Genomic DNA, 20,286 nt, shown 5'->3' with positions numbered 1-20,286 from the left:
CTCTGGGTTTTGCTCAGAAGGGGCTGTGCAGAATTAAGTAGCCAGTTAAATTATTAATAGTCTGTTGGGGGGTGCCCAGGATGTCTGCTCTGGGTCCCTGCTGCCTTTTGGGGGGCTCCAGTGCCCCCCAGAGGCACAGAAACCAACTACAGCTGTTTGACAAACCTGTTGGCTGCTCTGCCCTACTTAGAGCCCACAGAGACCCTGTTCTGGCCTGGAAACCAGCGGGCTGTGAAGCCTTGCTGGATGGGTCCTCCTGCACCCGAGCTCACCCACCATACACCCAAACGGGGCAGGCACCAAGGGGACTGCAAGTGTTTTACCCCACCCACGTGCTTGGGGCAGCGGGAGCAGGCACAGGCAGGAAGAGGAAAGGGAGAAAAGCCCACCAGGCAGGGCAGAAGCTGAAGGGGCACATGTATTCAGCACCTTCTTTTCACAGCTAGACCTGTGGGAGAGCCGCCACGCAGGGCTTTGTGTTGGATGTCATGTCTGCAGGCTGCAAAATGGCATCCAAGTGTCTGAAGTCTGTTGGGGGCCACTCTCTGGTTACACCAGGACAGAGGATGCAAGGGCTGGGCTTTGCACCCAGCTGAGCACGCGAGACCGGCTCTCCCCACCTGCAGGAGGAACTGTCCCCTTCAGACATGGCCTGCCCCCACACCAGCCCTCAGCTTCCTTCCTAATCCCTCCAGTTTCCTTCCCACAGCCTTGACATCTGTTTTCAGGCAGCTAAATACCACTCGCGACAGCTGCTGCCCCCACAGCAGAAGGCCCAAGTCAAAATCTCATGTGGCAGAATGCAACAAACACAGACTACAAGGGGGCACGAGCAGCCAGCACTCAGGCCAGCCCCAGCTCCCTCCTGCTCATGGCTTCATGGGTGGCTTAACTCTCTCCCTCTCCTTTCTGTTCAGGATGAAGCCGAGCTAGAAACACCCGGGTCAGTGCCATGGCCACACAGCCTGGCTGCAGAGACCTGTCTGCTCTAACAGGGCTTTTTTTGGCTTGTTAATTTTGCGCTGGATGAAGTGTCAAACCGACAGCCTCAGGGACAATCTTTCTTCCACAGGACAGCTCCGGCACAGGCAGCAGAACATGGCTTTTCAGGTGATTTCATTTTTGGCTTCTGGCTTATTTTTATCCTGCAGGATGTATGTCAGACTGGTCAAGTTAAGCACAAGTCCTTCACCTCCTCCCCACTGGATCAAATTACTTGGCAGGCACTTTTCCTGGGCACAGCCTTCCCCTTCTGCTCAACGGCTGCCACGCTTGGGCCCTCCTCTACCACTGCCTTGAGCTGAGGCTGCAGGCTCTGACTCTGCCACAGTCCTGCCACTTATCATTCCACTGCCCCCAAGATTTTGGTCCTCAGACCACCCCCCCTTCCACACACCAAGGGCCGACAGTCCCCAAAGTCCAGGCTCCAAATCCTCTCTGTTGCTCAGAGGCATCGGCCATCCCAATCCTTCCAGGACTTGGGGTTCTTCCAGCAAAGCCCACTTCCCTCCAGCAGCTTGCTCTCACCACTGATGTGCCTAAAACTGGTCTGGAGGATGGGGATCACTGTCCCAAGCTGTCCTTGCTAAGCACCAGTGGGACAGGAGTGGCAGACCACAGCAAAGTGTTGTGTATGACCAGGAAAGCAGCGGCGAGCGGGCGGGTGGCAGCGCAGCCATCGCGTGGGGGGTCTGACCATGAGAGATGCCAGGGAAGGAAGGAGGATACAGCGGCCTGCACGGCCCACTTGAGGCATCACTCCCCCCGGTGAGGCAAAGCACTGACTTGGGCAGTGAGGCCCTGAGCGAGGCCTGGGCAGATTTGCCTCAGCTCAAGGGTCAAGGTGACGCCCAGGGAAGGGTAAGCAAACCCTGCGCTCAGGTAAGCGGTTCATAAAGGCCACGCCGGCCTGCTGGAGCTCACCACCTGCTGCTCAGTAGACAGAGTTGAGCGGGGAGAGACACAGATACCCTGGAAGGACTTTGAAACAAGGACATTTTTGTAGAAACCGAGGCTGCTTAGCCCCGCTTGAAAGCGACCGAGTCCGGCAAAAGAACACAGCTAGAGAGAAAATTCTCTACAGCACTTGACTGATCTTCAAAGTCAGCCCTGCTCTGAGCAAACGATTAGGCCAGAGACCTCTGAAGGTCTCTGAACTCATTTTTTGCCATGTGTATTTGATGCTGCAGCTAGTCTCTCTGCCTGCCATGGAGGCAGGCCTGCCTGCACCAACCCACAGGCACTGCCAGCATCTGTGCATGTTCCTAGCCAGCTACTGAGATGTCTCACAGCATGCCAGGGTAGTCCGACACCAAGTTTCCATGAGAAAAGGGTTACAGGATAGAGCCAGGGTTTTCAAGTTGCAACAGACTGGACCATCAGCCCAGCTTCGCTACAGCAAACGCCAAAAAAGGGACACTGCTCACTGCAGCCAGTGCAAGGAAGAGCCAGCCCAGCTCTGTGGGGATGTGTACAGGGAAGTGCTACCTGCCCTGCTCAGAGAGGAGCGGGAGACACCAAAGCACCCACAAGGAAACAAACCCCTGCCCTCCCGTGGGGAATTATGTGACATTTCCAGCCATGGCAGCCCGCAATGGAAATCCTCACAGCGTCCCGAAGGGCTGAGTGCTCTCAGAGGAGGGCCACCCCTCTCAAAAAGGGCTGTACAGCAGGACAGTGAATACCACCTCCGTGCTTTTACCTCCCCCCTGCCAGGAGCACAAAGAAAGTGAGAGACCCTTACGTGGGCAGTTCTGCTCGCTGGGGCTCTGCTGGGGCAGCAGCCCCTGGGGGCTCCACTGGCACAGGACTGGGCGCTGCATCCTGGGCTACGGGCAAATCCTGCGTCCCCGTAGCTCCTCCAGCATCCGGCACTGGGACGTGCTCTTCTGTCGTCTCTACCTCAACCTCCTGAGCTGCAGGGGCCAGTTTCACCCTCTCAGCAGCTGCGGCAGCCTCCTCCTCCTCCTCCTTCTTCCTTAGCTTTGCCTCTAGCTCTTGGCGCCTCTTCTCGTCATCCTGACGGGCCATGCGCTCAAAGACTTTGAATGCCTAAAAGATAAGAAGCAAACCAAGCAGGTCATCAAGCCACCAAGCTCTGCCTGAGAAGCTGGGGGAGAGGAGAAGCATCGCACACTTGGGGCATTTATTATCATCCCTCCCTCTCTGGATACCACACCCCCCCCACTCCCTACACTGAGTTGCTTCAGTTGCCAACAAAACCAGCTGGTAACTATTTCCAAAGTCACATGGCCGTGTCAAACACACCTCAGGAGAAAGCCTGAGTTCCTGGGAGCCGTTTTGAAAATATTTCTTGGGTCGTGTTCTGGCAGCCGAACTCACATCAGCCTAGGAAGAGGGCTGGTTACTCCAGGGAAAAGAAGAGCAATGAGCTCTGACTCCTGCCTGGGAAAGGGGCTCCGAGGCAGCCGTCGCCCCTCCAGCCTCCTCTCGTCCTGCATTCCAGCACTCTCCGAGGGGCTGTTTGGAACCCAAAGCTGAGACCAAACCTCTGAGGCACGAACAGAATGAACTGCCCCAGGAGAAGTTGGAGGACAGCTTACTTGGTGCTGCCTGAGCCCGAACAGACTTGGAGCTCTCTTAGCCAGCACAGGTGAAGGAGCAGAGTAGGGTTCTGAGCCAGAACTGTCCGATTTGGGCCACAAACATACACTTGCTCAGAGAAAAGCCATCCCTCACCACCCCAAGAGGTGCGGCAGGCAAGAAAGTTGCTGCCCAAGCCAGTGGCTGCATGAGAAGATCGAATCCCACCCTGCAATCTTCTTCTAGCTGTGTCTGTCTAGCACAGGCTGGAAGTTAAAAGTTACACCCACAACTGCAGGATGCAGCTGAGGGAGGCACAGCGATCTGGGACCTGCGCCTGCTCCTTTAAGGAGCTGAAGCTTCTCCCACCCAAGTGCCAGGACATTTGTCACTGTAAACACATCCTGGAAAGTGAGCGAGCGTCAAAAGAAGCCCTCCTTTACTTCCCAGGAATATTTTGGAGTCAGGTTTAGTGCTTCCAGGAGGACACTGACATTGGGCTGCACACCCAGTCTGCAGTGCTGCTCGATTCCAGTCTTTCACTGGGTACAGGAGGTGTAAGACAAAGTGACGCAGCGCCAGGGCTCCCGCCAGCGCAGCAGGACAGGAGCAGCTTTATCAAAGTGCTTGCTCACACCCCTCACTCCAGGCTTCTTCCCCACATGGGGACCAGCCCATGGGAGGAGGACGCAGGAGAGGTGAGTGCTGGGCATCGTTCCCGCTCCACTTGCTTTTTTCTTTGCAATTGCTTTTACTCCGTGTGATGCCACAGCACCTGTCCCCAGCTCCTTCTCACCAGCCCCGCCTGGACTGGGCAGAGTGACACTTCGAAACTGTGTCCTGCCCCTGGGCTGCGGCCAAGCCAGGAGGGGAGACAAGTCCCTTCTGAACCGGCCCCCAACACTCCAGGTCCCTGTGGCTGCAGCCACAAGGCCACCTTGACCAACACCTTTCTGGGACACAAATGTTGTGGCCACAGCGCTGCAGCTTTCTCCTTGTGCCCAGGCCCCAACCAGTCCCTGTGGGGACACGAGGTGGGTGCTCGCGCTCTGAGCTCTCCCCGCTGCAGCCTGAGACCCACCCTGAGCACCCCCACTCACCCGCAGAGCCCAGAGCGCTCCCACAGCGGGGGGCAGGGGGTGACGAGGAGGCCCCTCATGCCACAGACCATTGCGGGGAGAGGGGCAGGGATCTCCTGACCTGCCCGTGTCACCCAGCAAGGAAAACTCTCCCAGTCCAAGCAGATGAACACCCCAAATCCAGCCTTACCCTTAGTTTTATGAGCTCATTTCCTCCCCGATGATAAAGATTAATGACAGCCCGGAACAGCTCTGGCCATCAGTGTTGCCCCAACACCAAGCCTGGCCAGGGGGTGAAAACAGCAGGTCAGGTGTTTTACCATCTCTCACTCACGATCGAGGTGAGCCTGGTGCTGGCCATGAATTCCTGCTGAGCAGAGCCCAAACCAGCTCCCAGCAGGACTCCCAGGGCCTCGCCCTGCCTTCAGCTGCTCCACAGGCTCCCTGCTCCCATGGCTTTTGGTGGCAGCTCCCCACAAACCCCCCCGCCTCCGCCGCGCCGCCGTCCTCAGCCAGGGCTGAGCTCCAAGAGGGGTATTGCACCCTGACTCTTCCCAGGAGGGTCTTGCCGTCCCCTCCTGCACCTGGGGGTCCTCATCCTCTTGCAAAGGTGACACTTCCCATCTGCGCCCCCGCCCCCGACCTGCCAGGACACCCCTTCCGCCTCCTCCTCCTCCTCCTCTCCACGCAGGGCTGGTAATCCAGGGGCTACTGTGCTGCCTAGCCGCAGGTCCCGGTCCCCCCTGCCCGGATCTCCACCGCAGCCATCAGGCAACAGACCCGCCCGGCTCGGAGGAGACAAACGCGGCTGGGGAGGCCCAGCGACGAGGACACCCCCTGGGGACACCCCCAGGGACCTCCGCCACCCACACGACAGCCAGCACGGCCGGGCTCCGTCGCCTCCGCGGCCTGCCGAGGAGCAGCGGCCCCAGGAGGCCCCTCAAGGCCGGAGGGGTGTGCAGCAGACCCCGCCAGTACCTGGAGGGCCATGGCCTGAGCCGCGCCGGGCGGGAAGCCCAGGCGCTCCCCGGGCCGCAGGAGGAGGCGGTAGAAGTCGGTCTTGCGGTAGAGGAAGCCGAAGAGGACACGCAGGAATTCCTCCACGTTCCCGACGTGCTGCAGGATCCCCAGCAGCGCCTGGTCGTACATGTCGGTGAGCGCGGCCGCGGCCTCCATGGCGGCTCCGGGCCCCGCTGTCACGGTAACGGCGCCCGGCCGCGCTTCCGGTCCTCTCCGCGCCGTCCCGTCCCCCCGCCCGGAACCCGCCCCGCGCCGAAACGTTCCGGCCGCCCCGAGGGCCCCTCCGCCCCGCCGGGCTTCCCGGGGGAACCCCCCCCAAAGAGAGGCAGGAGGACCCCCCAGACCCCAGTGGGCCCCTGGGGACTCCCCAGCCCCCCAAGAGCGGCGGCGGGACCTCTGCCCCACTGCACCCAGCCATGGGGCCACATCTTGGCCGGCACTGTCACCAGTGTGCCTCCCACCCCGCCCCACGCTGCCCCCCATCTCCCCACAGCTCCATTCCCCTCTTTGGCCCCACGCCTCCGCACACCCCCACGACCCCATTCTTGTGTCCTCATCCCCCCCCGTGTTCGCCGGGTCCCCTGCCGTGGTCTGTTTGGATCTCTCAGATCTAAGCTTTAATTTACAAGCTCATCAGGAAAGAATCCAAAGGTGCAAACAAGGGCTCCATCCCCTCGGCACAAGCTCGTCTAACTCATGAATTCACCAACCCATCACTTACGTCATGCGTTTCTCACCCGCAAGTTCTCTAATTCATAACTTGTTATTTATTTATAGCGTGTAGCTCCTGCTCCTGTGAGGTGGGAGAGGGTGAGAGTGCCCATCCCTCCTCCTCCCTCCAGGTGTGGGCATACCTGCCATCGCACTGGGAAGCAGGGGAGCCTCAGCAACCCAACGGCCGCTGGATCCCCTTCCAACGCTTTTTTGGACAGTTGGTCTGCATCGCTTCACAGAGACAGTGGGTTCCACAGAAGCTGCTGGACAGTTAGTATGGATGTTGGTTGTAGGAGAGCCCTCAGGGGATCCACTGGGCCACGCTTCAGGGGAACCTCAGCAATCTAGCAATGGGGGATACTGCCAACCACTCCAGGAGGGGTTGGCGTCCTCCTCCATCACTGCTGCCACTCAGCCCTCGAAGCACTCCCCTCTCCTTCCCATGCTCTGAGATGTCAGGGCGCTGGTTGAGGAAGGCGGTGCCGTTGGATTTGTCAGGGACATCGGGGACGGTGTCCTTGCCATCCGTGGTGTCAAGCCAGGCGAGCACATTGTGGACTTGGTGATGTCCATGGTGAACGTGCTGGTCCTGCGGTTTTAGGTTGTCCCCTGTTAGCTCAGGAAAGCTTCTGCTAGCTTTTGGGTGTCGCTGGGGAGGGTGTGGAGCACAGGGGGGGGGCCCTGCACCCAGGGCTGGGTAGTGGGGTGGCAGAAGGCTGGGGCAGGCAGGGATGTGCAGCAGGCAGGAGCCTGTGGGGTACAGGGGCTCCCCCTGGACCACAGCTCCCAGCCCCGTCGGCTGCTGGGGCACAAATATCCCCAGAGGCAAGGTCGAGGAGGTGAAGCTCACACCGGGAACCTCTGATGCCATCAGCAGCCTGAGAGGGATTTCATTCCAAACCTTGGGGTTCCATGCCACGGCATCTTCCTGCGGTGCTGGCGCTGGCGTGGAGGGCAGCCCTGGGCTGCAGGGTGCACCATGTTCCTGTCAGAGGCTTCGCCCCCCTCGGCCGCCCGCTGCTGGGGCAGCCTCTGCCTCCTCTTTTCTCCCGCTGCCAAAGGGGGCACTTAAAGCTCCACCCGGGGCCGTGTCCCCCTGCCCACACTGAGGCCTCAGAAATGGCCTCAGGAACCTCTGCCCAAGTTTCCCCATCCCACCTGAAGAAAGAAGACATGGAAAATTACAAATTGCCAGTAGCAGAAAGATCTGTTCACAGGAGCGCTTGATGTAATACCTCATTCGTAGTTCTGCTGAGGAATCTGCCTAACGAAGGAATAAAGGTACACTTTATGATTAACAGGCTTGAGCCTTGAGCCTGCCTGCTTACATGATTTAGGTACACTCCTGTCTATGCAAAACAAGATAATGGAAGAAGGAGGCTGAAGCCTGCCGAACTACCAGATGCAACTGGTTTTGTGCTTTCAGCTGTAAGGGAAAGGGGAAGACAGAACCAAGTTCACAGAAATGATGCTGTGATGAACATAAGAATGATGAAGTAAACGACCACCCGGGGTCCTAGACCCACCTAGACACTGTGGTGCGCATGCGGAAGTAGGCGGCAACATATTATAAAGATACCTTGGAAAACTAATGAATATTGTAATTAGTTCTTAGAAATTATGTGAACATGTAAGTGAACTGTGTATAAATAACATAAACTCCACTAGGGTGGTACACACATTACGAGGAATGACCCCCTATGCGTCCGCGTCAAATAAAGACGACCTGCTTAATAGCTATTATGGCCATTGAGACTGAATTTTCAGCTTCACACTGCTCCCTGAGGGCTCCAGCTGCCCTTGCCCTCGCCCTTGGATCCCGCTGTCTTGGTGGGCTGCACAGCCCTTGCGCTTTTCTGCCTCAGGCTTCCTTTTGAGAACTTGGCCCCTCAGCTGCAGCCCACAGCCTGGCTACATGGTGATGGAGACCTGCTCCTGTTCCGGCACGGCCTCTCACCTGCCTGTCCGCTGTGGAAGAAAGTTGATCCAGTGAGCTGAGAAACAACCATAATTCTGCAAAAACTTCCAAAGAAAGGCGCAAGTCGTGCAAAGAGTTCACCCAAAAAAGATCTGCCCGGGTGGAGTTTCTTGTGAGTTGGGAAGCAAGCGGTGGGGAGAGAGTGGGGTCCTCTGGGCTACAGTTCTTTGGAGGAAGGGCTTGGCTTGCTCAGCAGCCCTGTCTTTCCAATTCTCTCTCCTCTGGGTTGAGGGGGAATGCTCAGCTGAGTTGCAGCTCTGGTGCCTGCCCACCCGGTCTCCACAGGCAGAGTGCTCTCTCAGTGGAAGCACTGGTCAGTTCGAGCTGCCCAAGGTGCAGCCAGGCAAGGGAAGGAGGGGCCCTGCCTGGCTGGCAGCTCCCTCCCTCGCTCACCATTCTGGGGGGATGTGGGGTTATTTTGCTGCAGCAGTGAGGCAAAGCCAGGCTCTGGAGCTGAGTGTGGTGGGACCTGAGGAAGGGTGTGATTGTCTCGAGGTTCCAAAGGGCTTTGCAGCGAGCCCTGTCCCCGCTGGAGGGGACACTGGTTATGTTCAGGACGAAGGCCTTGCAGCCCTGGATGGGGAGTGTGTCCGTCCCTGCCCTGGCCCCCCAAGCTCTGCCCTTGTCCCGGGGGCTCTGTGCTGCTTTCTGCATGGGGCCATGTCCGTGAATCCTGCAGAGAGCCGTCTGTCCTGGCTGCCCTGCCACAGGGCTGCTTCCCCTGGAGAAGGGGACTGTGGAGTCCCCCACCACCACCATTGCCTGCCCCGCTGGCGGTGCCTCGGCCCTGGAGGCTTTCTGGTGCCCTCTGGGGCTCGCTGGCTCTGGTTTGGGGCTCGGCGGGGCTTTTGCACCTCTCGGGTGCCATTTCCCGCTGCCCCCTGTGGTCCTTCACCTCTCCCGCAGAGGCACGGAGCGGTTCTGGACAAACAGCTTTTGATGGAAAAAAAAGCAAGAGGAAAGAACTCATTAAAGCTACTGCAATGCCCACACCACCACCCCTTCCAGAAACACCCCCCATCCCAAACGCCGCTCTCCATCTCATTCCCGCTGTGGGTCTAATCCCACCCTCCCACCCCCGTGCTGGCGGCCGGAGCCCTGCGCTTGCTCGGGGGGTTTGGCCAGCTGCTCTTCCGCTTCTTCCCCCCCTTTTCCAGGCTTCCCCCGCTTTTGACACCCCCCCTGCCAGGCTGGGGCGGTGGCAGGTCCCTCCCCGCAGCCCACCACAGGTCCTGGGCCCCCCTCCCGAGGGTGCTGAGCTGCTCCAGGCGCAGGATGATGTCGCTGGTCTCGGGGACGCTGTAGCTGGGGCTGAGCACCTCGGCGGGCAGCCGGAGCGGGCGGATGGGGCAGTGTGGGGTGGCTCTGGCGGTGCCCCCCGAGTCCCCAGGCACGGGGACGCTGCTGAGACCGTCCTGGCTGGGCAGGGAGCAATGCCAAAGCACGTCCCCGGGCAGCGCCAGGTCACCGGCCGGGTCCCCAGCAGCTCGGGAGCGGGGGGCAGCGCGGGGGCTGAGGAGCACGTTGCTGCCTGGGGGTGCGCTCACGGAGGGGGGGGAGGCCGTGTAGCAGAGGCTGAGCCGGGCAAACCACCTCTCCATGTGCTGGTGGCCAGGGCAGCCCGGCGGCAGCACTGGGGGGGCCGGGGTGTCCGCTCTGCCCTGATGGGTGTGGGGCGCGAGGTGCCGCAGCTGGCCCCGGAGCTGCCCAGGCCAGGGGGGTCCCGCAGCTCCCGAGCCCCCCCAGGGCAGCACCGGGCAGAGGAGCCCGGGCGCTCCCCGCGGGGTGAGCTGCTGGGCTGGTGGCTGAGGAGGAGGCTGGCTCCCGGGAGGTGAGGTGGGGGAGATGCCCGTGTCTGCCGGGGGTGCCCAGGCTGCGGGGAAGGGCTGCTCCTGCCTGGGCAGTGGGCACGGGTTGGCTGAGCCTGGGCGAGAGACGGGAGTGAGGGCCGGTGGGCACCTCCTCTCCTTCCCCCAAGAGTGTCCCCGGGCTGCAGGGGCGGGGGCCGGTCCCCACCTGGGAGGTGGGTGGTATTGGGGGGCCCCCAAGGCTGAAGCAGGTGGTTTTGGAGGCCACATGGTGGGAGCGGCAGCCGTGTAGCACAAAAGCGGCCGCAACCGTCTGCCCAAGCCTTCAGGACCAGTAGGTCCCAGGACCCTGCCCCTACAAATCACTCTGGGATCACACCTGGGGTTTGCAGCAGCATCTCCTTTTTTTGAATGCCAGTAGATAAAGTACCTTCCCAGGCAGTCCAGGAGGCGCCTCTTGTCCTCCACTGCTGCCTGGGGGGAGCAGGGCAGCACAGGAAGGCAGAGCACCAGCTCTGCTCAGAGAGATGCGGGACCAGCCACGCTCTGGCCACCAGCCCTGCAGGGGTTTTGCTCTTCCCCGTCCTTCTGTTAGCGGTCGCAATGGCGAAAGAACTTACCTACACAAAGCAGATAAGCAGGGACTTCTTTATTCCAGTGCTGGGGAACACGGGGGATAACTCCGCCAAAGACGTGTTCAGCAATAGGTACAAAACACCACATATTTATACACTTTTTCAGCAGAGTCCTGGTTACATAGTCCTGGTTACATAGTCCTGGTTACATAGTCATTTTAACTCAAGATCCGTAATCAGTACCCATTGTTTTGATTCAGAGTCCATAACCATTCCTATAGTGATTAAGGCAAACACCATACTAGTTAATAACAATTCCTATAGTGATTAAAGCAAACACCATACTAGTTATCTGTTCCTAAGGGCCTCAACATACCTTATATTGTCACAGCTGCTATAACTCCATTTTAAATCAAAGTCATTTTTTAAACTAAAATCGAAATAATATTCTAGGATTCAAACTATAATATTAAGGTATTTGCAACACTTCTGCTCTCTCTGCCGGGCACTGTCCACCTCCAACACCCCGCCTGGACTGCTGGCAAGATTATGTGGCTGCGACAGACGGGACAAAGGTGCTCTCGTGCCCTGCGTGAGACCTGTCCTGCCCCAGCCCCACAACCCCGTGCTCCCATCGGTATCCACTGTCCCCTGCTCGGGACAAGCCCTGAGCACTGGCTTGGAGCTGCAGAGAGGTACCTGGAGGCAGGGGCTGACCAGGGGCATTCCCATGCCAGGAGGAATTGGAGGATGCTGTATCCAACCCCATGGCTCAGGGTCAGGATCCTCGACCCAGTGCTGACTCACTGCCATGAGACCCGCACCAGCAAGTGGCAGGAACTGTGCATCCTGACAGCTGCAGCGAGGTCTTCACTGGTACGCGCTTTGCTACCCGTCCCCACACCTCCCTTCTCTCTCGGAGCTCTCTGTCATATTCCCTTCTCCTGAAGTAGGCTGAAGGAGCGGAGCAGTAGTGTAAGAAACTATGAACTAAGGGTATTGTTTATTGAAATTTATGTTAAGCTCAATGTAAAGGTTAGGCGGCAAAAGACAGAAAAACTGCTTATGCAAATAGCTGCCAGACACCGCTTGTGTGAGACAAGATAACCTGTGAGACAAGATAACCTGTGAAACAAGATAACCGCAATTGCTTACACAAACCAGATACTTGTGCAAGCAGAAGGGGTACTGATCAAAGACAACCACGAATGTAAAAATGTATAAAAAGGAACTGTTTGAACTGATCAGTACGGCAGTTGGCGGAGCGCAGACTCCCCTGCCGTCCAGTGCTGTCTTTGCTCATATTCTACTTGCTATAATTAATAAAATTATAATTGGATTATGATCCATTGTGGTCTCAATTTATAACAAGTAGCATTTCTGAAAAGCAAGAGGCACTCCTGAAGCGGCTGATCTACGGAAACATTAACCAGATGGTCCCCTCCCACCCTCAGGAAACATTGCACCTGGGGGGGTGAGACATGCCCTGCCCTTTGTTTGTCGGGACATGCCCTGTGCTTGTCGGGACATGCCCTGTGTTTTGCTGAGCCAGGCCGTTTATCTGATGACATGGGAGTTGCCAGGGGAGGGTCGGCGCCGAGGACTTGGGGTGGGGGATATGTTAAAGATTTCTCGGAACTAATTGGAATAGTCCCTCTCTATTCCGCGGGTGCATGTGGAGGAAATTATTCCCCCGTGCGCCCAGTGCTGAATAAACATACCTACTGCATAACCTTACTGGTTGTAAAGTCGTGATTCCACGCCTCACGGCGGGCAAATGCGCAGGGGCCTTTCTCCCAAAAGCACCAGCCCCACGGGGGCTGCAGCAGGGATGCTGCAGAGGTAGCAGAGGCATTAGGGGAATCACTGCCCTAAGTGCCCGTGGGGATGTCAGGCTCGGGCCAGGGGCTCGCTGCGCTTCCCAAGTGGCACAGCCGAGCTGCAGCAGTTTCCTGCCAGGGAACTCTTGGTTTCTTTTTTTATGATCTTCTTACCTGGTAGTCTCGTCCCTCTTCTAGAGCCCCCTTTGCCTTTCTTTTGTCAGGCACCCCCTTCAAGACAGCAGACGCTCCCCTCTGCCATGTGTGGGGAAATAAAGAGTGCGTTTTGGCTTGGGTGTCCAGCAAAGAAAATATCCCTGTGCAGCCCAGCCCAGCCCAGCCCAGCCAACATTCGTTTTGCCCCAATTTGAGGGAAACAACACAGCTCTGCCTTGCAGGCCTCCACACCGCCAGCCCTGCCTGGGGGAGAGAAATGCCGTCCCTCTGCGTGGCTGAAAGTGCAGCCAGTACCTGGGTGTTCAGGGCAGCCATGTGAGCCTGCCAGGCCTGCTGTTCTGCCAGCTCAGCCCTTTCTTGCTTCTCCTTCTCTTCCAGCAAGGCTGCCTGGAGATTTCGCTCCTCTTGCTGCCTGCACAGGTAGCATACCTCCTGCAGGGTCCACAGACACCAAAGCAGATGTTGTTACTGTCAGGTACTGGAGGGTTTCTGTGCCTCGTCCCGAGCCCTTCTGGCTGCAGCGTCCTGCTCCAAATGCTGTAATGGCACTTTTCCACCGTTCACCACAACACAGGGGTGACAAGGGGCGAGATCACATACCTGTCCCACTCTCTGATGGCCTTTGCAAACAGGGATTTCAGATCTTGGTTTGCCTTGACCAGTCGTTTTGCTCTTCCCCTCCTGCACAGAGCTCCCCTCAGTCACCGGTAGTACACTAAAAATACAGAGTGGACAGAGTTTGGGCACCACTGGACGTACTTGCATCTCCTTTGTGAGCAGAGGCTTGTGAGCTGAGCACCTGCCTCTGCAGCAGTAGCGGGTTGTGCAGCAGAACTGCGTCGCCTGCTCCTCACCTTCTCCTACACGGAGAATGAGGTGCTCAGGGTGCTCAGGACTGGGCCCTCTTTGCATCATCTGCAGCGACTGTCTCCCGCACATGCCCCAAGTGACAGTGACTGGAAGGACTGTCTGGTGGGCAACCTGCTGAGCTGGGGGCTGCAGGGGCTTTGCTGCTGGGGCACAGTGTGCAAGAAGGGGACAGGAATGTGGGGAGAACAGTTATATCCTGCAGGAAAGCATCCAACGCCTTTTGCACAGCAGAGTATTGTTCCCCCCAAAGTGAGTGTGAAGAAGACCCTCAAGTCCAGGAACCAAGAAACCAACAGGAGAGTCTGACCAAACCTCACTGCACACTTGCCCTCCAGCAAGAAAATGCCCACCCCTGGGACACTCCAAAGAGCCTTCCAGAGCCGATAAGGGCAACGTGCCCATCACCAACATGTCACTCCCCAAGGACAAGAGCACACCCCCGCCCCCAGGGTGTTTCTCCAAGCCTCTCACCTTGCTGGAGGAGGCTTGACTCCCAGGGCTTGCTCAGCCTTGTCCTCCTTTCTTTTCAGACCAGCTATTGTCACGGGGGAAAGCTTCCTTTGAAGGAGAGTCTTCTCAGGAGGACTCCCTGCAAGTGAGACACAAGAAACCTCCTCAGACAACGGCATCTTTGTGGCAGCTCAGACAAGCAGCACATGCAGAGCTTCTCCACCTGGCTGGGAAATCATCGGTAGCAGAACTCCTGATTCTCTTGGAGGGAGCTGCAAGCGCTGTATCTCATCCAACTCTGCAGGTCTAGGTTGCAACTTTCACTTCTGTGGTATTCCTTGTCTAATATTCCATTTCCCTAGGACATCTTCGGAAAAGCAGGTCTTGCCAGGAAAAGCTGGACACCTCACAGAGCATCTTTAGGGCAAACAACCCAAGAGGAAGAGATCCCAGGCTGCAGGCACTGCTCCTATAGACACTCTTGCTACTGTGGGCACTGTCAGCCCAAAGACACTGTTTCTGAGGAGTCTGTGAGCAATTCCAACAGAAGGGATCAAGATACCAGCCCCCAAGCTGCCACGGTGCTAGTGCACAGGCTTGGTGACTTTTGACAATCTTCCCAACACAACCTTGTGGGATCATTTTTGGAGGACAATGGCCGCGTTGGACAAGAGCAAGACTTGGAACTGAGAGTGCTGTACAGCTGGTGAATGAGGAGGACTTCTTGACCTTCGTCGGCCAGAAGCCTTGGGAGAAGCAAACAGGAATGCAGAAAAACAAGATAAGGATGCTGAGCTTTGCCTGAAGAAAACGTGCCAGGCTATGGTTAATGGAAAACATCTGGCCGTTTCTTAAACAGTGGAAAGTTTTCTACCTTGAGCTAAAAGTGTATAGAACATTGTGTTTGTGCTTGTAAGATTTAATTAACCAACAGGCTTAGGACTGCGTAACTAACTTGTAGCCAATGAGTTGTTGGGTGTATTGTGGACAGGGGGTAATAACCAATCAAATGTTAGTCTTAGGCGTGTGAACAGTGTGTGAAGAATGCATGGAACCAATCAAGCCTTTTGTTTATGTGTGATCAGTTGCTAGGAAGACATATAAGTGCACTTGTATCGGCAATAAACGATTTTGATTTCTGACTCTTATAGCGTTGCCGGAGTCCATGATTCTCCTCACAACCTCACTCATGAACTGAAAGGAGTTTGAAACCCCAGGATATACCAACCCTCCTTTTCCTTCCAGTTAATGGCAGAAGTTGCTGTTCAGAGTCAGGGTGGACTGTACACCTTTTTGTCACCCTCCAGCACAAGCACAAGCCTCAAACAAAAAAAATAACGGGCAAGACACACCAGGGAGTGGCACACAGTGGGGGTGTGTTCTTCAGCAGACCAACCCCAACCTGGAGCATCGCGCCGACCAAGAGTCTTCTTCCATAGTGAGTCACTGAAGACTACTCGTGGCAAATGCAACCACAAGATGGGCATTTTAGTGTCCCATGTATCCTCTTGTAGAAAGACTTTCTGCCTCTGGCACTATGGACACAGGGGAAACCTGAGAGCCTGTGTCAGGAACCTTCCATTAATTTGTCTTCTCTCTCACTCTCCTTACCTGTGCCTTTTTCCACGTGTTGCTGCTGGAGCGACTTGAGAGGCCGCTTAGTGCCAGATTGTGCTTGGGCAAACTCAGACCTGGAAGCCAGAAGACAACAAATGTGAAGCTCACACGAGAGTCTGACCAAACCCCACCGCACACTTGCCCCCCAGCAAAAAAATGCCCACCCCTGGGACACTCCAAAGAGCCTTCCAGAGCCGGTAAGGGCAACGTGCCCATCACCAACATGTCACTCCCCAAGGACAAGAGCACACCCCCGCCCCTAGGGTGTTTCTCCAAGCCTCTCATTTGTCATGTGAAATGGTTAAGGCAGAAAATCTGAGTGGTAACCAATTCACCACTATCAGTCCAATCAGGTCCAATATATTAAACTGTTATGGTTCAGATACACTAATAGTGCATTGCACCTTCAGTCTAGTCGTGCTCATGAACTAGCACGGCCACTCTTTGGTGGCGTTCAATGAGAAACTGAAATAACTAGCTACTTAAACAATGCAGTTTACTTAAGTGACACATACAGAGGTTCTTATGATTGACAGTGATAAATACACTGTCTGGAAAGCACATGCAAATAAGAGTATATATAAAGCACACAACAAAGTTATAACAATACAGGCAGGCTATAAAAATGGAAAACAGACTTTCTAGAAAGATTTCTAAGTTCTTAAGTCTTACCCAAAGGCGTCCCTATGGGGAGGGAAAGAGAGGCTCAGCCTGTTGACTAGTCCCAGAAGTTCATACGGTGGTGTCTTCCCCCACCTTCCCCTCTTCCCCGGGCTATTTTTACACTATTTTTTACCTTCAAGGTTGAGTTTGAATGACGCCAGTCATAAACATTATGATTGGTGTAAAATTCTCTTGCCTCACATTTAAACATACAGATTACAAAAACTCATGGCGCAGACTCAAGAGTGGTCACAGCTTGGAGGCAGGTAGCCTTTGGGATGGAGGTGTGTTTTGGTATTATAGTGACATTATAATGAGCAAAGTTTGCACAAAGGCCAGCATTTCATCAAAATCCTACAGGATGTTGGCTCAGGGTGGCCAGTGTGCAGCTTCTCAGTTCTGTGGTACCACCTCGTTCCCGTACCTGCTGTACCATCCCAGGGAGAGACCGTGAGCTCTCCAGCCCACTTCATCCCCCGTGTTGCTTTGCAAGCAATATTGTCCCGGGAATCGCAGATGACGTGGTGGATTCCTCGCATACCAGCTGCAGCTGTGTTTCACCCTAGACATCTTTTGATTTTATACTTTTCCTTAATGTGTGAACACTGCTGTATTTTGGCCATTTTAGTAATTATTCCACACTCACCTTGCTGGAGGAGGCTTGACTCCCAGGGCTTGCTCAGCCTTGCCCTCCTTTCTTTTCAGACCAGCTATTGTCATGGGGGAAAGCTTCCTAAGATAAAGGAGAGTCTTTTCAAAAGGACTCCCTGCAAGTGAGACACAAGAAACCTCGTCAGACAACGGCATCTTTGTGGCAGCTCAGACAAGAAGCACATGCAGAGCTGCCCTGTCTGGCTCGGAAATTGTGGCTGTAATCCTCATCCCCTTGGAGTTACGTTTCCCAGAAGGTCTCAGGTCCTCTCCGAAAGCGCTCTAATGAAAGATACACAAGGGATATAATGGCACGGAGTGGGGAGGTATCATTCAGCAGATCAACTGCAGCTGGGAGCAGTGGGCATACATTGCATAGCCTTTGCTTCCATTCCCTGGCAGTAAGGAAACCTGCAAGCCTGTGTCAGGATTCATCCACTGCTTCACCTTCTTTCTCTTGCCTCTTAGCCATGTCTTCTCCCAAGTCTCTCCCGTGTTCAGACTGGAACTCTGCGCTCAGTCTGGCTAACAGCTGATTAAGCTTTCCACTGGAAAGAAGGACAAAAGGCATGAAGCTGACAACGGTGTCTCACAAAGCCTGCTCTCCAGCCAGAACACGTCAGTTCCTTGTGAGATGTGCTAATTGCCTTTTGGTGCTAATGAAGACAGCGTGCGTGACAGAAGTCTCTTGCTGCCACGAGTACAAGACCATGCCATTGCCCTCATTGCCCCAAGAGCCTCACTTGTGCACAGGCCTCTTTCTACTGTCTCGTCCCCCTTTTGCCTCCTTGGCCCCTGTCAAGTTGCCTGGAGATCGCTGCTTTTGATGGTGGAGACTCTTGTCAGGAGGGCTCCCTGCAAACGTAAAAGAGGAGAGCTCTTCAGAAGAGCGTTTTGGGACCGCCCAGGCAAGCGGAGATGCAGACCTGCTCAGTCCCCGCTTGGTAGACTGACAGCCTTTACTTTCTCTCTCCCTGGATCCCTCTGCAGGGTAAGAGCCATCAGCTGTTTTTCCAGTGGGTGGCTTAATCTCAAACCTGGAAAGAAGCCAACAGAAGAAGCTGGAAGAAAGGGCTCTACCTTCCCTTTGCTACCGGTGACAGATGTGGCTGGCAGTCCCCGCATGGCCTCTACTCTTCTAAAGCAGCACATCCAGGCTGTTTGCCACCTTGGAGGACTCCTGTCAGGTAACTGTGTGGCACAGCCAAGAGTCCCCCAGCTCCCTGGTAGTCCCTCCCTGATGCATGCTCTAGGTTTGTACAGTGCCACCTTGATCCCACAACTCATCAGGTGGACCTGCTCAGCAGGGCTTGTCCCAGCACGGAGCTCTGCAGAGACCCACAGCTTCCCTTTGGGCCAGCACCTCCCTCCTCTTCTTCCCCTTGCTCCAAGGAAAAGTAATTCTGGAGACTTTTCGTGTACTGTTGTCTCAGGAAAGCTGGGGAAATGCCTCCAACAAGAATTGTACAGGTCAGCTATTTAACCAACCTTGAAGAGAGGCTTCTTGGCTACAAACCAACACACAGGAAAATTGAGAAGCTGTCTTTTGAAATTCTTTTTGCCATCACCCCATCTGGGTCTATAACCACATCGGGAGGGTAAAGCACAGTCCTTCTTCCACAGTAGCTATCCAGTGGAGGGCAGTCAGGGTCAAGAAGGAGAAAGAGCACACATGGAGGTATCTGGGAACCCTTCCTCAATAACCTCCAGAGCAGGCAAGGTTTGGCAACACAGCCCTACCAAGCAGGAGCTGAGAAGCCAAGCCAATGTACTCACATGGGCAGCACGTGGATGCCCCCAGGATGCACGTGGAAAGCAGCAGGTTCGTTGTCTGACATCACGTTACTCTTTGTCCATGGGTTCTGCAGAAAGCACAGAGAGGTGGCAGATGAGGCCAAGGAAGGGAGCTCCTCACTCACAAATGCCTTCCCACTGCGCAGCATAGCTGCCTCAAGGAAACTCTCTCCTCTACATGTCTTTCACCCACCAGCAGCCCTCCCTTAGCACGAACAAGAGCTCCACGGTTGCGCTACAAGACTTGCCCTGGTCTTGCACCCTTTCACCAAGCTGCTGGCTGTGGGATCCCAAGCTAGAGGGGTGTTTGGCTCCAGCCAAGGAAGGCAGCTCTTCTCCGGGCCTCCCCTGTAGCCGAGACCACCGGATGGGAGCCAGGAGCTCTATGGAAAGCTGGCACTGCGGAAGGCCATGCCTTGCCCCAGTGCTTCGCTGATGACGGCAGGCCAAGAGAAGCGAGCTCCCGAGTCCTCTGAGAGGAGCTCAGAAGCCTGACGAGGAGCCCCCACGCTGGGGCAGGGGAGTGCCTGGGTTGCTGCAATCATCCAGGTACCAGGAGGAAGAGGAGGAAAGCCCCACCTTGTTCAGCGCAAACTGCTGTAGCATGTACGCAGACACACTCTCCCAAATTCTCGTGACTTCTGAAAAGCAAGGGCGAGACAAGTCAGGCAGAGCTGGCGAGCCCCAGAGGGCACCAGAAAGCCTCCAGGGCCGAGGCACCGCCAGCGGGGCAGGCAATGGTGGTGGTGGGGGACTCCACAGTCCCCTTCTCCAGGGGAAGCAGCCCTGTGGCAGGGCAGCCGGGACAGACGGCTCTCTGCAGGATTCACGGACATGGCCCCATGCAGAAAGCAGCACAGAGCCCCCGGGACAAGGGCAGAGCTTGGGGGGCCAGGGCAGGGATGGACACACTCCCCATCCAGGGCTGCAAGGCCTTCGTCCTGAACATAACCAATGTCCCCTCCAGCGGGGACAGGGCTCGCTGCAAAGCCCTTCGGAACCTCGAGACAATCACACCCTTCCTCAGGTCCCACCACACTCAGCTCCAGAGCCTGGCTTTGCCTCACTGCTGCAGCAAAATAACCCCACATCCCCCCAGAATGGTGAGCGAGGGAGGGAGCTGCCAGCCAGGCAGGGCCCCTCCTTCCCTTGTCTGGCTGCACCTTGGGCAGCTCGAACTGACCAGTGCTTCCACTGAGAGAGCACTCTGCCTGTGGAGACCGGGCGGGCAGGCACCAGAGCTGCAACTCAGCTGAGCATTCCCCCTCAACCCAGAGGAGAGAGAATTGGAAAGACAGGGCTGCTGAGCAAGCCAAGCCCTTCCTCCAAAGAACTGTAGCCCAGAGGACCCCACTCTCTCCCCACCGCTTGCTTCCCAACTCACAAGAAACTCCACCCGGGCAGATCTTTTTTGGGTGAACTCTTTGCACGACTGGCGCCTTTCTTTGGAAGTTTTTGCAGAATTATGGTTGTTTCTCAGCTCACTGGATCAACTTTCTTCCACAGCGGACAGGCAGGTGAGAGGCC

At 56.2% G+C, this 20,286-nt stretch overlaps 2 protein-coding genes across 2 annotated transcripts in view; both read right to left on the bottom strand.

The window, feature by feature from the left end:
• The window catches only part of NUDCD3 (NudC domain containing 3), a 32,275-nt gene extending 26,407 nt beyond the window's left edge, over positions 1 to 5,868 (bottom strand). Inside the window, exons 1-2 of the mRNA XM_032991313.2 lie at positions 5,601 to 5,868; positions 2,744 to 3,051 (exon numbers count right to left, since the gene is read on the bottom strand). Coding sequence (XP_032847204.1) covers positions 2,744 to 3,051; positions 5,601 to 5,798 — 506 coding nt within the window. The 5' untranslated portion in view covers positions 5,799 to 5,868. The remainder of the gene's footprint in view (positions 1 to 2,743; positions 3,052 to 5,600) is intronic.
• Positions 5,869 to 12,612: 6,744 nt separating this feature from the next.
• LOC116961200 lies at positions 12,613 to 19,365 on the bottom strand. Its single transcript, XM_042801434.1, has 10 exons — positions 19,339 to 19,365; positions 18,742 to 18,827; positions 17,929 to 18,002; positions 17,709 to 17,820; positions 17,413 to 17,513; positions 16,961 to 17,081; positions 15,646 to 15,725; positions 14,056 to 14,173; positions 13,315 to 13,429; positions 12,613 to 13,146 (listed from the first exon to the last, which is right to left on the bottom strand). Exons 1-10 carry the CDS (start codon positions 19,363 to 19,365, stop codon positions 12,697 to 12,699), a joined length of 1,284 nt encoding a protein of 427 aa, XP_042657368.1. The 3' UTR covers positions 12,613 to 12,696.
• Between the last annotated feature and the right edge of the window lie 921 nt (positions 19,366 to 20,286).

Source organism: Tyto alba, unplaced genomic scaffold (genome assembly GCF_018691265.1).
Source record: "Tyto alba isolate M040663 unplaced genomic scaffold, T.alba_DEE_v4.0 Super-Scaffold_34, whole genome shotgun sequence".
Classification (NCBI taxonomy): domain Eukaryota; kingdom Metazoa; phylum Chordata; class Aves; order Strigiformes; family Tytonidae; genus Tyto; species Tyto alba.
Note: the sequence above shows the minus strand (reverse complement) of the source record. Positions and strands in the feature narration are given on the sequence as shown.

Coding starts and splice junctions, on each gene's coding strand:
- LOC116961200 (XM_042801434.1), bottom strand. CDS start 19,365: ATGCTACAGCAGTTTGCGCTGAACAAG. Junction 18,828..19,338: donor AGCAGTTTGCGCTGAACAAG/GTGGGGCTTTCC, acceptor TGCTTTCTGCAG/AACCCATGGACAAAGAGTAA. Junction 17,821..17,928: donor GGGATCCAGGGAGAGAGAAA/GTAAAGGCTGTC, acceptor TTACGTTTGCAG/GGAGCCCTCCTGACAAGAGT.